Source organism: Pseudopipra pipra, chromosome 20 (assembly GCF_036250125.1).
Source record: "Pseudopipra pipra isolate bDixPip1 chromosome 20, bDixPip1.hap1, whole genome shotgun sequence".
NCBI classification, from domain to species: Eukaryota; Metazoa; Chordata; class Aves; order Passeriformes; family Pipridae; genus Pseudopipra; species Pseudopipra pipra.
In genome coordinates this window covers 1,364,051-1,380,459 of record NC_087568.1, presented here as the reverse complement: position 1 = coordinate 1,380,459, position 16,409 = coordinate 1,364,051, and the positions used below count along the sequence as shown (strand labels likewise).

General features: G+C 44.9%; 1 protein-coding gene across 6 annotated transcripts in view; it reads right to left on the bottom strand.

Annotated features, from left to right (window-relative positions):
* The window catches only part of DENND1A (DENN domain containing 1A), a 152,995-nt gene that overhangs the window by 100,162 nt on the left and 36,424 nt on the right, over nucleotides 1-16,409 (bottom strand). For 5 of the 6 annotated variants that reach the window (XM_064676561.1, XM_064676563.1, XM_064676562.1 and 2 more), the window contains exons 4-5: nucleotides 7,355-7,404; nucleotides 4,491-4,610 (exon numbers count right to left, since the gene is read on the bottom strand). In XM_064676561.1, coding sequence (XP_064532631.1) covers nucleotides 4,491-4,610; nucleotides 7,355-7,404 — 170 coding nt within the window. Of the gene's footprint in view, nucleotides 1-1,926; nucleotides 2,470-4,490; nucleotides 4,611-7,354; nucleotides 7,405-16,409 lie in introns of those variants that run through there. The other variant, XM_064676565.1, reaches the window with a different exon arrangement.

The window sequence follows — 16,409 nt, the reverse complement described above, 5'->3', positions numbered from 1 at the left end:
AATAACTCCATACAGAATCACATTCAGTTAGTTACATTTTCTGCCATCTGTCACAAACTATTATGGATTCATTTCTTTTTATCTTAGAAAAGGAGTGGTGCAGAGCTCAGCTATTTTGGCCGAGAGGGATTTCCACACAAATGTTTCTGCATTTCACTCGAGGAGAATGATTTCCAGTCTGGTACAAACCCTGAATACCCACTGAAACCTTCAAATTCAGTAACACTCAAATCACAGTTGCACATGGCTATGGGACCTTGTCAAGCTTGGCCCAGGAAGTTTGTGAACCAAAGCAAAGTGACGCAAAGTTGGTTTTGGTTTTGTTCCCTTTTGAAATAAAAGACCAGAGCTCTTTACTAAGTCCATAACTATCCATACTGTCCTCCCTACCAAAGCCCATGTGAAATGTGATGCAAAGTTAGATTAAAGCAAACCTCCAGAAACAATAAAATTCAGCCTCTTAATGCATATCCATTAGGATTTATTCCACTGGGGGCCAAAATCCTGAAATCTTTAAATAAAGTCTTAGAAAGAAAAAATCCCTGGCTGTGAATTTTTTTCTAATTCCCAAATTAGAGCTCGGAATCTGATGACTGGACATCAGCTCTCACCTCGCTGTGAGAGAATAATTTAAAAGCACATTTTAAGTTTTGTAACATGTTGAAAAAGGCAGCCTGGAATTCCAAGTTCCCCGGGAGATTCTGGTGTGTGCCACGAGAGCCTCTGGGTCTGTGACTCACCTGGGGATCAAATCCCAAACTCATGGAGGGTCTGTGACTTCTCTGGGCTCACAGCCCAAACCTCAGGGAGGTCTGTCACTCACCTGGGGTCACATCCCAACCCCCAGGAGGTCTGTCACTCACCTGGGGTCACTCCTCAGGTCCCCCAGGGGTGTGTGTGTGTGTGTCTGTATCTCACTTGGAGTCACACCCCAATCCCCTGGGGAGTCTGGGACTCACCTGGGGTCACATCCCAAACCCACCTGTGTCTGTGTCTCACCTGTGCTCCCTCATCCTCACCTGGCCGTACCTGTGCTCCCCACCCTCACCTGGCTGTACCTGTGCTCCCCCCCATCCTCACCTGGCCATACCTGTGCTCCCCAGTCTCACCTGGCCGTACCTGTGCTCCCCCCCCAGTCTCACCTGGCCATACCTGTGCTCCCCAGTCTCACCTGGCCGTACCTGTGCTCCCCAGTCTCACCTGGCCGTACCTGTGCTCCCCCCCCCACGCTCACCTGGCCGTACCTGTGCTCCCCACTCTCACCTGGCCGTACCTGTGCTCCCCACTCTCACCTGGCCGTACCTGTGCTCCCCACGCTCACCTGGCCATACCTGTTCCCCCCACTCTCACCTGGCCGTACCTGTTCCCCCCACTCTCACCTGGCCGTACCTGTGCTCCCCACTCTCACCTGGCCATACCTGTGCTCCCCACGCTCACCTGGCCGTACCTGTGCTCCCCCCCCAGTCTCACCTGGCCGTACCTGTGCTCCCCACGCTCACCTGGCCGTACCTGTGCTCCCCATCCTCACCTGGCCGTACCTGTGCTCCCCACTCTCACCTGGCCGTACCTGTGCTCCCCATCCTCACCTGGCCGTACCTGTGCTCCCCACTCTCACCTGGCCGTACCTGTGCTCCCCCCCACGCTCACCTGGCCGTACCTGTGCTCCCCATCCTCACCTGGCCGTACCTGTGCTCCCCCCCCAGTCTCACCTGGCCGTACCTGTGCTCCCCATCCTCACCTGGCCGTACCTGTGCTCCCCCCCCAGTCTCACCTGGCCGTACCTGTGCTCCCCATCCTCACCTGGCCGTACCTGTGCTCCCCACTCTCACCTGGCCGTACCTGTGCTCCCCACTCTCACCTGGCCGTACCTGTGCTCCCCATCCTCACCTGGCCGTACCTGTGCTCCCCATCCTCACCTGGCCGTACCTGTGCTCCCCGCGCCCTCTGGCGGTCGGGACGCGCCAGCGCAGCCGCTCCGGGTCAGCCGAGCTCGGGCCCCGCGGCCGCACCTTCAGCACAACCGGGAGAGGGAAGGGAAACGGAGGCAGAGGCAGATCCTGCATTAGGCAGAGCGGTTCTACAGGGAAGGAACCCACAGAACCCCCGGCAAACGCGGGTGTGAAGTTACCAGAGGCTTCCATCGATCTGTGCGAGGCCACTGCAGCAGGAACAGAAGTACGGGAGTACCTCGAAAGCAGGTTTCAGAGTAGTATTGGTTAAAATAGCCCAAAGAGCTCCCTGCCACATGGAATTGCTCCCTGCTGACCCCAGGATAACTGCACTGCCCTGCACCCCGAGAGGCGCCTCGCTGTGCTCGGCATCCACGGAAACAGCGCCGGGTCACTGCAGAGCTCACGGCCAGACCCTGACTTGTGGCCTTCCAGCACTGTGTCAGCTTTCAGCCCTGCTTCCAGAGCTCTGCAGGAACTTGGGAAAGCAGTGTCTGAGCGAAAAGAATTCCTCATAGCAAGGGATACTTGAAGTTTGCTGCCATCCAATCTGTAACTTAGAAACAAATAAACCAACATTCTTTTCATCCCCATTTGCCTTTTCATATCATTCTCACATTCTTCAGCAGGTTTTTCCCCATCCATTTTCCATGCACCATCCTTTAATCCATAAAGGACATTGAGAAGATTCACATCAATAATGGGATCTGCAGTTCTGGGAATAGAGGAAGTGAGTTCATGTGATGCTGATTTACACTCTTCATTATCCTCTAAAACTTGCATAAACTTGCATCAGTGACGAACTTTCTTTTTCTCATCAGCTTCCAGGAGAAAGAGGCAATAGCAGTGAGGTGAGGAGTCCCAGTTCATCCACTGTGTTGGTTTCTTTGGTTCTTAGTTGAGGCAGAAGACATTTAACCACAACAGAACAACTTCATTTCTTCTTGGCACTCACTCGGCAAAAGGGGGCTGACAGCACAGAACTCTGATCCAGGGGGGAGCAAGAAGGGACTCAGACTATCCCTCATTCAGATTGTCTTTTTAAAAGTCTATTTCTCCTTTCATTTGACATTAATCAGGAAAAGCTGCCTGCTGTAAGCTGACATTGCCCACGTGAGACTCAGGGAACCACTACCTGACTCTGCAGGGGAGCAGCCACAGGAGGAGCTGGGGAACACCCTCCTGTCTGCAGGACATTCCACACTGCTGGAATGCCAGAGCCAGTCACAGCTGAGATGTCCACTAGAGAAAAGAGGGAATGCAAGAATTCCTGAGCAAACCCCTGCCGCGCTGCCTCCCACTTGGGTAAGAACTCGGGGTGAGTTCACAACCATTCCTCCAAATATGAAGCTTCTCCAGTGGAGGCCCAGGGAGCAGATCCCTGCCACAGCACACTGCTGAAGTACAGCACATCAAACACCTGGGCACAGACATGACCTGTGTCCATCAACCCCAAATCCATGGCATTGCTGAAGGCACCCCTGGGAGGAAGGGTGTCCTTGCCCTTGGGAAGTGACCTGTATTTTGGAGTTCCTCCCAGGGGCACATTCAGTCACACACACACACACACACATGGTCCCACACTCAGCACTCCCAGCACAAAGAAGGTTCCTCTTGTCCTTACACTGGATTGTGCCCATGCAGAGCAAAGCAGAGACCCCCAGAGAGACGTGTACAACTGCTCCAGGGGAAGGGCCTCAGCTGGGACTGAGCCAGCAACTGTCCCATCACACCCTGGCTGTTCCCAGGGAACTCTGAGCTGGCTCTACCTGGGCCACAGCTCCCACATTTCCCACTCCTCGTGAACATACGAAAAGCAGAAAGCAGAAGACAGACAACTCTTAAATTCTTTTAAACCAAGGCAGATCAGATGCCCCGTGGAAACCTTCCCTGCACAGCAGTCCCTGATGGCACTGATGTATTGGTATCAACACTGATTTTACTGGCATCATTTCTTGCAGCAAATGTAAATAAAAAGTTATGGACTGTATTCCTACATGGCTGTGGGAGGTCATCAAAATCTCTTCTGATAGAGCCTGTTTGCCCATTTTCTGTGAAATGCATTGCTCCCAACTCCCCCTGATAGTCTTTATTATGCCAAACTTCACAAAGCCCTCAGTGGGACAGAGTAGAGCTCACACATCCAAACTCTGAGGCTGTGGAGAGCATCAGTGACATTCTCTCAGTTACCAACAGATGCTTTGTTAATAAAACTTGCATATACAAATGTCCACGAAATGTCTGAACCAGATCAGTTGTGACAGCTAAAGATAACAGCTGCCATCGTGCTGTGTCATATCAAATCACTGCACAGAGCCCCTCTTCCATGTTGTCAGCTCCAGAACGTTGACTACAAACAAACACAGTTATCTGCAGAGCAACTCCAAGTGCAAGAGATTTTGCACCACTCGTGCAGAAGAGCAGTGACTTTGAGGGCCAGATAGGAAAACAATTTGGAACAGCTGGAAATGATAATTGCAGTGGAACAGCAAAGCCAAACCCTGCTCCTGGAGTCAGCCAGAAGCCAAAGCACAGACCTACCTTAAGATACAGAAGCAGCTCTTGGCCCCAGAAGACAAGCGACAGAATCCAAACCTCTGCTTGCTGTCAATGTCTGTGAGCACAAATGTGAAGTTCTGCCCCACTTGGTTAACTGCATGGCTGGAACAGAGAGCAACAGGGAGTCAGTGCTGAGCTAACTCTGTCAAGCAGCAAGTCATTGAACCTGTAACATTTCCTCTTTCAGCAGAGTTCTGTTGAGAAATTAACTTTGAGAGCACGCACCCTCTAGAACCTTAAACGTGCTCCTTGTTTGATGAGGGACGAGGGGGGGGTTGTGGTTTGGGGTTTTTTCCATTTTTTTAAGTGTGGGAAGAAAACTAAAAATGCTAAATTTATCTTTAAATGAAAATTACTATCAACCATCTTCCACCAAGGGCACAAACCAACCCCACATTCTCTCAATATGACCCAAAATATTTCTAATGACGTGAAATGAACATTTATTTCAGGTTCTGTTCTGGGGCTTTTTAGGTTTACTGAGAACTGAGAAAAATGACTTACACTGACATGTGCAGCTTTACAAGTCACTTCTACCAACTGCAGCAAATATCCCATTAAATTCAAAGCCATTTAACTACCAGCCTCAGAATATTCTCTTCTGTGATGTCATATACAATGCAATAAACAATTTCTATGGGAGATTATACACTCAGTGCCAGGAGGAAACAAAAGAAAAACAGACTTTCTGAAGTAAAAGTTGGATCCAGATGGGAAAGATGTCATTGTCCAGCTTAGAAAAATCCTTCAGTGGATTCCAAAAAAGGAAGGGAAAACATGCAGTGATGAAGACGGACAGAAAGACAGATGTTTAAAGCATCTCAGTAGTCTGAAAATTAGCCAGTGGAAGTACAATCATCCTCCTGAAATCTAAATGTCAGCAGAGTAACCACTTCCATAAACCACACTGAGCTGCTGGGGATACCCAAAAATCCCTCACCGGTGGTGTGTTTTATCTGTAAAGCTTGGATGTAATGTTACTATGGTGATTTTAGTATGCTGTTTTAAAAGGGGATTATATGCTTAATTTTAACAAGGTTGAGAGCAGAGTGTGTGTGAGAAATAGCACTTGAGCTGACAATTAAAATTATGGAACAGGGGGAAACCATGTTTCATTACAGCGGGGAGAAGCTTGTTTATTAAACAACTGTGACGAGCTGGGGAGTTCCTCCAGAGCAAACCTAAGGAGTCCTGCATGGATGTGATCTGCAGAAACCAAATCTGGCCCCCAGGTCCTGCCCAAGGGTCGGTGCCAGTTCTTCCCAGGAAGGATAAACCTCCCAACGTGCACAGTGCCCTCCTCAGATCTGAACATCAACCCCTGGGACTCACAGCTCTGCTTCCAGAAGGGCAGGAGGCCCACTCAGAGCCTCACGGGCTGGAAGCACCATCAATCTCCTCTGACTGGGCAGACACCAGTCAGGGCTGGAGGGAAGGGGACAGAGGAACAGGGATATCTTGCCATGCCCCCTCTCCAGCTCTGTGTGACCAACACAGTCCTGGCAGGAGTGAGACTGAGGGGCAGCTCTGCCCTCCTGCAGCTGGGGAAGAGCCTCTGCCTTGATCCTGCCACCAAGGGAGCAGAAAACTCCTGCTCCAGTGCCTAAAGGACTGGGCAACAAGGCCCTGGGGATTGCTGCCCGCTGGCCTCAACAGACACAAAGAGAACCAACATGAAAGTGCCAACACTGGGCACTTGTACAGCCAGAAGAGCAGGAGCTGCCACAACCTTCACTTGGGGTGTCCTCTACCTTCTGCAGCACTGGAAGTCCACCCTGAATTTGAAATTATTAAGTATGTTATGGGTTACAATCTCTCCTTTACGTTCAAGGAGTTGGCTTACAGTCTTTCAGTGACAGTCTGTGATACTCAGACAAACAAGTGGATCCAGAAATGGGAATCACTTTTCATTATGTTCTCATTTGCACCCCATATGGGTTTTCAGTGTTCTTATCTTTCAAAATGTTATATTGCTGAGGAAAACCAAAAACAACAGAACAAACAAAACCCCTAGGTACAATAAATCTACACACAGGAAGCATAAATATTTCTAGTAGAAACATATACATGAGGAAAATATATATGAGTATTTCCCTGCTCCCTCCCCTTAGGAGAGGAAAGAGATGAGCAGCAAAAGAGTGATTCCAAATTCTAAAATGAGACAAACATTTCCAGCAGTCTAATCCCAGTCCAGGTCAATTTGCTCAGCCCAAACCATTCAGTGTCTCAGCTGACAAAGGAAAGGCATTCTGCCCAATTAAGTGATGCTCAGGATGATGTGAGCACTGGGGCATCCTTGCAAAATTTCAATTCTCGTTCCTTTCATGAAACCACCAAAAATAACTCACAGTAAAAGGAAAACTACAGAACTTGTAGAGTTTTCCAAATTACAACAATTAAATATTCTCAGATCTTCTGACACTCACTGTACGATCTCAGCCCCAAAGCACCGGCACTCCAGCAAGAGCACGAGGCCTTTAAATGCAAAGCATTTAATTCACTGCTCCACCCAAATTTTGGCAATGAAGAAATGAAACACATGAGCACACAAAGCTTTGATATTAATATGCACATTTGACAATTGCTACCCAAGCATTCTCAGCAGAAGTAACACCAAACACCCTCGTAGTGCTGCCACTGAACAAATCCAACTTTTAAGACTTCTTTTTTTTTGATGGTGCCCATAAAAACCCCAGGAAAAAGTGATTCTAGGACTGTAATTTGCACTCGGGTGCTCTGAGTCCCAGTCACACAGACAGAGCATTATGAATGGAATGGTTTTTATTTTCTACAGGGGTTTTATTGACAAGCTTATTTTCTTGTAAAGTTTGAAAAGCTAACAATACCTGTCCACATAGAAGGGGAAACAAAACTTGGTCAAAGTCTGTAGAACTTCCTGTGGAGAGAAAAAAAAAGAGATAATTTATACATCTATTGGGACCAATAAATCTAATATTAACCACATCACACAATTTCACAACTTTGCCCTGAAGAAACAAGAGACAGATGAAGAAATATGGGCTTTATCAATTACATGGAAGGAGTATCAGGCAGTCAATCATGTGAAATAATAAACATGATCAAACTTCATTAAAAATGAAAAATTAATCAAGATTCACACATGGGCAGGCAGCAGGAGCCATCCAGCAATTCTCCAAAGAGGAGGAGGAGGTTGGGTTGTTGAGTGTTAACACCTCTCTGGGGACAGTCCCTGCCCTGACCATATGGATCGGAGTGAATAACACCAAACCACATGGGCCTGGCCTGGCAGGACCACTTCTGCTGGCACAGCTTTTGACTGTTACCTAGGAACAGAGGTCTGGGGATTAGAGAACACTTCCTAACATCAGCAAGATAAATAACAAAAGAAGAAGCCAATAGGTCTCATAGCAGGAATGTTTAACGCTGCCTACTGCTATTAAAAAGAAAATCTGAGTGTTGAAACACTGGCTAAAATAATTAATTAATTAATCTGTATTAAAATTAATGCAGATTTTTAAACCCACAAACCATTTTCTACAAGTTGCAAAACAGCACCACAAACGGGGAAACCTTTAAGCACAGCCTTTGCAGGAGAGCAAAGAAAGGATGACTATGAAAAGTGAAAACACAATTAGCAGATAAATTAATAATTTTCAAATTTACAACATTAAATAGAGACAATCAGTAAAGAGGCAAACCCAGAAATGTTAGTCCCAAAACAGTTGTGTTCATAGACAAAAGCAATCCATTAGATAATTCTATAATATCCAAAATTTGAATTCTGCAACCCACAACCCCCCATTAAAGGTCTCCCAGTTTGCAGATCTTTCCTACAGCCAATTCATTGCTCATTCTCCTTCACACTTAAATATTTCAGGCCCTGAAGTGTAAATTCTATTTCTGCTTTCAGCTAAACAGGATAACCCTGAACAAACAACAACCCCCCTAATAAATTCAACCCTTTTCTGACCAGCAGCAATAAATTATCATCAATGACTAAATAGATGCTTCTCGCTTCATTTATTTCTAAACCAAACGCCACCGTTCCCAAATAAACTCCATCAATCTAATCACCCCTTCAGTGAAGCACAAAACATATTGACTCCCTTGCAGGAACATGTTCCTCCTGCATAATTCACAGCAGCCCAGCCTTAGCCCTGGTTTCAGGCTCAACTCCTCACTCTCTTCTTTGGAGGTTTCTTGACAACTAAAATGTGGCAAGTTCTGAAGGTTTCAGGCAGAAACAGATATGGAAACTTTGACTTCTTGACAGTTTATTGATAGATTATTTAACAACCTCCTGTTTTTAAAGAACAAGAAAGGGTCTATTGAAGAAAGCCGTGTAGAGCAGAGGCGTCCCCTGCTTTGAATCGCAGGGCAAACTTGGGCAGGAGTTATGTAGATTCAGAGGAAACTCTGCAGAAACCTGCATTTCGACCCAAAACAATGCCTTGAGAGCCAAGGTGTCATTAATGAGAGTGGGCTCCCCCACTGCAGAACTCAGTGCCTTCCCCAAGCTGAACAACTCCAACTGCTCACCCACAAAACCTGCACCCTGACCAGTTTTAACCCCTGCACAGTTGTCCTTCAGCACAGCTGAAATCTCACTGCACAAAGCGCTAAAAAACAAACAAAAAACCCTCAAAAGAATCCTGTGATCATCAAAATTATAACTGCAGGAGAGCAAAGTGCCTATATTTTTATTGTCCTCAAAATAATGACTGTGTATCTATTTTTTTAGAAACAAATGGTGTAGATGCATCAAATTCTGAAATAAAACAGCGTTAAAAGGTAACGAGCCATCAGTCACCTCAAAATGGCAGAATACATTCTCTCTGTTATTTTGATGATCTACATAATTCCTGTAACTGCAAGTAAACCCATTCCCACAATAAAACATCCAGTATCTCATCAGCACTGTGTTATTGGAGCAGTGCAAGACTTAAAACTTACTTTGCACTTGTTTCTTGATATTCCCAGTTTACTAAACACAGCAAATGAAATTTTCCCTTAAAGAGGCAATATATTGAATATACTGGATCTTTACCACTCTACACTGCCTTCTCTTTTAAAGAAAGATTTTACAGTGACATTATTGTCTGGCTTTTGTAATGTCACTGGACATAATCTGCCATTCATTATACACCAACACTTATCTGCCTGGATTCACAGCTGAAAAAATTGAGACTGGCACAGGTTAACCACAGGCTTATTTTTAAATTGTAACTCTTTAAAAAAATTTAAAACTCATATGCAGAATTAGTTTTTAATTAGCAAAACTGCTGATGTTCTGGATGTAAGAAGTACAATTACTGGGGAACTATCCCGTTTTTGCTCAAGCTGCAAGCTCGTTACTCTAAATATAATGCTGCTTTTTTTCTTTTTAATTCTTTAAATACCCCTCAGTTTGAAAGATAAGCAATACCTACATCATACACAACTTCCCACCCGACCTCTTTAGGTGGGTGGTTACTTATGACCTAGAAAAACCACCATTTCTTTATGATTTCCAACAAAACCCACCACAAGCCCAAACCCAGAATTGCTCCATGTCAGCACCTTATAATCTCTTTTATGTTTTTTTTTTACCCAGCACGAAACACAGAGGAAGCATCAACAGCCTGTTTTCTTATTTTATTCCCTCGTGCCTATTTTCTTAAAGAAACACGAATGCCTGTAAATGAAACCCCCCAAGCAGAAGAAGAGAAGCCCCCAACAATCCAGGCCGGGCAGCTGACGGGTGTGGAACCCCGGGAGCCCCAGCCGGGTCCCAGGGCACACCCGCCAGGCCTGGGGATCGATCCCCAAGGTTATCCTCTGCCCCACCCCTTTCCCTGCAGTTGGATCTGTCCCATCTAATGAGCAGCAATGCCTCCCCAGCAGGCAGTGCCCGCGCTGAGGGCAGGGCAGAGCCGTGTCCCGGGGGGATGGCTCAGGGCTGCAGGACAGGCACCACCTGGCTCCCCAGCCAGCCTTCCAGCTCCTTTCATAATCCGAGGGCTGCTGACATTAGAAACCCCACGTGGGGTTTCTAAAATCCTCCCCAATCAATACAGGCAGTACATAACTTATCACAGACAGCCCCGAGCTCATTGATTAAGTTTGGGTTCTGCAGCAAAGTTCCCCAAACAAACGAGGCCGTGCTCAGCCCTTTGTGTCACCCTGGAGCTCCTACACACCCAGGAGAGGGGCTGGGGAGCGTCTGGGAACACACACAACACACACTGGGCTTGTGTCCCAAACCATCTATTGACATGGAATCCTAGGAAAGCTCAACAATGCTGGAAAATGGGCATCTGCACTGCTGTATTTAATATGCAAGCTGTAGCTTAAATCCTGCTTATTTTTAAACCTTTCACCGTATGCTCCCACTTCCAAATCAGCAGAACAACTTCAGATTCTCTTAAATATCACTCTTTATTCCTCCTGTTCAAATGAACATCGAGAACAGATATCCCCTGTGCAGCTACAACTAAATAAAAGTGCCCTGATAAATGATGTGCAAACGGCTGGGCCGGAGAAGGGGCTGCTGCAAAGCATCTCCTCTTACAAAGACACACTAGACATGCACAGGGAACAGGAAGTGTAAGAGGAAGCTGGACAGAAAAGAAATTAAAATACAGGCAGAGATCTGTGAAAAACAAGGAATGATTAAGGCAAGACACTCAAATATGGATGTGAGTCAGAGCAGGGAAAGAACACACCACAAAGACCAACAGGTTGGGAACCTGTATTTGGAAGCCTATTGGGAAACCTGAGGAAAATCTGGATGAAATGGAAAAGCCTACCCAGAGTACAGACTGGGCCTGGAGCTGTGGATCATGGAGGGAGGGAAGGAAGCAACCCCCAAACCCCACAACTGCGTGTTACAGGAGAGGGGAGCACAGCAAAGAGCAGGAGTTTTCCATGGAGAGAGGAGGTGGCTCCGTGATGAAAAAGGTGGATGCTCGTTTATTCCCTCGGCCTTAAAGCAGAGGTGAAGCACAGCTGAGGCTGCTGAAAGTGAAACACTAAACAGAGAGGGTGGAAACACAGTTTTCATCTTATCCAGCTTGAAAGAGCATCTGAATCCAGGAAACAAGCATGGAACCCTCCCTCTTCCATGGAGCGACACCAAGAGAGTTCCCACATGCCAACAGAAGGATGGAGAATGGAGGAGAAACTGGAGAACAAGGACAGAGGGACAACCAGCCTGCTGGGATCTGGGAATGTAAGAACAGGGAACAGGATAGAGACTTGACCAGTGAGAAACTACAGGTGATTTTATTCCTCCTCTGAAAAACAACAAATTTAAACCCTACAAAAATGTTAATGTAGCATTAAAAAGTGCTAAGACATCAACTGAAGCAAAATATTGCCCAGTTAAATTTGGGTTGTACATTAATCTGTTTTATACCCATAGAATTGTAAACTGCTCTTAGATTGAATTCATCTTTTTGAATCATTTAAGCCAACAATTAATTAAATCATCACTGCAAGGGAATAACAGATTTAAGAATTCAAAAATGTTGTCAGTGCACCCAAATAACCAACTTAAACCTGACAACAATTCTGTGTAAAGCCCAAAGGGTGGTGAAAGCAAAGGGACAGAACCCTGCAGAACAGCCTCAGTTCTGTCGGCCGTGCAGGGCTGGTCAGACACTCCCAGACATTTTCCTAGGAAAGGGAACAGCTTTCTGCACAACAACCACCACCTCAATGGGATAACTTCAGACATTTCACAAAGCAACTGCTCAAAATTTTACTTGTAGAATATAAACAGAAGGAATCAATGCTGGCAAAGAAAATTCAACCTCTGTAACTCGCCCACAGCTCGGAGTGACAAACAGGGATCATTCCAGCTCCTGTTCTGAAGTTTAAACTTGGATTTGCATTTATTATTGGTGCCAGTTTATATTACCTCACATCAAATTTTCCCAAGGTTATTATTACAGAGCATTCTCACCAATTAAGAAATGCTGTGTAACCTGTAGTTGAAATCAGGAGGAGCATTTCAGCTCCAGGAGCCCATAAAATCCAATTTCCAAATTCTAAAGTCAGTGCCCTCCACAGAGGCTGGTGTCACACAGCCCCACCAAACCACTGAGATTCTGCACCTTGATGGAGAAAACAAAGATTTCTCTAAGTTTTAAAGCTTTCCCTAGTTTGGAAAAAACTGATACAACATGGATTCTTTTTAAAAAATCACTGCTTGTTTAAAATATTTATGTCAAATTTCACACTGCATTGATTTTGCAATAAAATCTTTTCACATCTTAGAGCACTACTGAGCATTACTGAGTTTTGCAATAGCCAAAATATTTTAAGAATTAATTTTAATCAGTTGTTTAAAAGAATGTTCTACCCCACTCAAAAAAAAAATCAGGGCATAATTTGCTTAATAGAATTACTTTAAATTACCTGAATTTAGTTTTATCTCTACTTTTCTAATTCTACTGGTATTCCAATACAACTTTATAGCACCAGATCATCCATTTGCTTTGTGTCCTGGAAATCCATCGGCTCTTTCTGAGCAATTCTAAAGCTTGAATTAGGGGAGGGTTTTTCTCCCAAAGTCTGATGGTCATCGGGGGAATGGGGCCAGTACAGAATAACATCATTTCACTGAAGGCAACCCAGTGTTCTCAGGAAAATGCAGGGGTTTAAAAACAAACACAGAACCCCAACACACGTATCCCCAACGCTGGAAACAGGAAGAGCAGGAGATAAATAACATTTCCTAAGCATACTGAGGCCTGCTAGCATTTAAATATTTTAAACGCACCAAATCTGTGCACAGATGGGCAACTTTCCTCCCCGCATTACCGGAAACATATTTCAAGAGAAAGCTCGAAAATCCCTGAATTTTTTAAACCTAATTGTGACTCTGTTTCTTAGACTTTCACAGCCCAAGGCCAAAGCTTTCCTGCCAGCAGCCCTTAGCTGTGCCCTGGCCCCGCACGGAGCGGCTCGGAGCGTCCCCGAGGTCTGGCCCTGTCCCCGCTCAGAGCGGCAGTGATATTCTGGGATTCCGTGCTAATGGGCCCGCGCTGAATCCCGGCCCCTCGGCTCCTCTGGGACACGGGCCTGGCAGATGTGAGAAAAACTGTGTCAGGGAAGGAGCTCCGCTTTTGCCTTAATGACAACTTCAACCTCTCAACTAATGGAACAAAAGAACGGCACCGACTGGTACTGTTCTCCAGCAGAGAGGAAAAAAAACCACAGAAAACCAAACACCCGAAAGTAAAGCTGAACTAAAATATTTAAGCGTTTTTTCAAAGAGATCTCCTCAATAAATGGCTTTAAAACAGCCCTTCAGTAAAATTGGAGATTTGGTTTTATTCTAAGAGAAATAAAAAATAAATAATCTACTAAATCTAAATAATCTACTGCTAAAAAATAAATAATCTACTGCTACTGTTGTAGGGATAATTGTCTTAAATAACAAAGAATTGAAAAATTATACAGACAGGCATAAAAAAACCCAGGTCCAATTATGTGCATAAACAGTGATCAGTTGGTGTAGGTAAGAAGTGTCAGTCTCAGAGAGCTAGAACACTGATTCAATTAAACATATCTTAAACATTTAGCGACTAAAAATGAGGAGTATTTTCACTTCCACATTTAGCAGAAATTAGGTGAGAACTATTAGCTGTGAAAAGATAATCACATCCTGCACACCCCCTAAGTCAACTGCACAGGTACACTGCCTCAAAAACAGAGCTTTAAATATATCCTTGGGTTTAACATTTGTTAAATATTATAATTCTGGCTTAAGATGGCTGGCCCTTTCAGCCCACTGCTCTATTCAGCTCGGAGCACATACCCACTTAATCAGCAATCATTGTTCTCTGAGGCAGGACTTTGTTGTCAAGACAAGCACTGAAACCTTTAAAATATTTCAGAACTGGCATAAGAAAAAAGTGATCTTTGTCAAACAAGGACAAATTTATGCAAATCTTTTATAAACATTCACAAACATTTATTTAGCTTTTGAAATGTTGGCCTCATTTGAGAGCATGAAAATGAGGGGGAAGTAGGAAGATGCAAAGGACAGCTTAGAGGCTGGCACACTACATAAATATTCAGAAGGAAGATTATAGGATTCATGTTAGGCTGTCTTAGGTTTCTCCAAAGTCCACATAGAATACCAAAGAACAAAACTAACGAGAAGTAGAGCAGATGTTAGACAATGCACCAGCCCTCTTTTCCACACTCACTTGGCTATACTTGGATGCTTTCATTTTTTCTTTCAATATGGTCAGGTCATTCAAGGATTCTCCTATAGACTCTGTATTGTGGCTGCAGCGCTATAAGCTGGACCTCTGTCAGCCTTCCAAAAGTTCCCAATGAAAAGGCATTATGCAAATTGTACCTCTCCTACTCTCTTTTCAGGAAAAAAGCCTCCAGTCTGCAGCCATCGGAGTATTGGGAGTCCCAGCCTTCATTTCTGTATGGCTGTGTTTGCCTTAGGGCCATGCTGCTTGTTTTGACAGTGGATCCCCCCAGATAGTTGGGATTAGTCGAGCTTGTTTAGATAAACTTGAAATCAAGGCCTTCTCTAGGTAGACAGCTAGATGTAGCTACTGAGTTTCCAGCTGCCTTCTGCTTTCATCCCAAAACAACTGCAGATTCACAGCAGAGATCACAGCCACAGGCTATGTCACATACATAAGTACGAAATTAAAGGCTGCTAAAAGAAGCCTTTGTAAGTCTTAGTGCTAAAATAAGGAATCTGTACTGCATAGTTTAAACAAATTATTGAAGAAGCACCACTAAAGGTCTGCACTGAGAGCTAACAAGACGTGCAGGGAAGAAGTGCCCTGTTTGCATCACTGGGCAAGGTCTTTGCTGATCTCTGCTGCCCCAGCCCTGCCCAGCCTCTCCAAAACACATGTGAGCAAACACTGCAAAGCAGAGGCTGCTAGAAAATGAGCTCTGTTAGCAAATACAAACTTCATGATCACAGCAGACTATTAGGACAGCACTGTTCCAATTAGATTTTCAGTCATACACACAACAAGATTTGATCTTTGCTACAATCAGATAATGCAAATCACAGGAATTCAGTCAAACAAATATAAGATGTTAAAAGAGAGGGGCCAGAGCTCCAAATCTAAATTAAATCCTGCAATCAAATCCTGCCCATGTGACTACTTTACACCTCTATCAATCTGCACTGTGGTTCAGCCCCAACAGGAGATTCAGTTTTCAGGGAGCACGAAAAAAAAATCCCACAAACAGTTTTGGCTTTTAAAGATGTAATCTCTTTTAGCTGGGTGCAAATTCTCATATTCACTTCTGCTGCATCCAGGCACAAGAGATGGGAAACTAAATCAAAGGAAAAATTAATCCCCAGGATGTTATAAATAAACAACCAAAAAAAACCCCAAACCAACAAAACCCAAAAGAAACAAACAAACAACTTCGTTCAACAAATAGTAAATGTCATTAAATATCAACTCCCGTCCCTTTCTCAAAGAAAGGATGTGCAGAAACTTGCATGTTGAAAACAGGTGAAAGTCAAGAGCAGAACTTTGTGGTTGAGAGGGCAAGGTAAGGATTTCACACCACGCTCGTGCACAGGAGCCCTTTGGAATCCCTGTGCTGCCACCTCCATAGTGCAGAAATTCCACCATCTCTCACTGTAAAATTGAGTAATTTCACTGACTAGCTCTTTTCTAGAAATTCAAAGCATTAAAAAGTGTGAGAGAGTAACATTAGACTTCAGTTTCTTCCTGCCCTGGTTACCAAAGACAATATTAGAGTGCATCCTGAATTCACTTGGCCATTCCATACCATAAATCCCCCCTCAGTGACCCTGAGCAGGAATGAGCTACAGACTGGGGCTCCAAACCAACACCTGAGCAAATGCATAATTCCTGAGGAGCACTGAGGAAACCAGTCCCTCAGGGCAGTGGGGCTTAGGGGAAAACACCC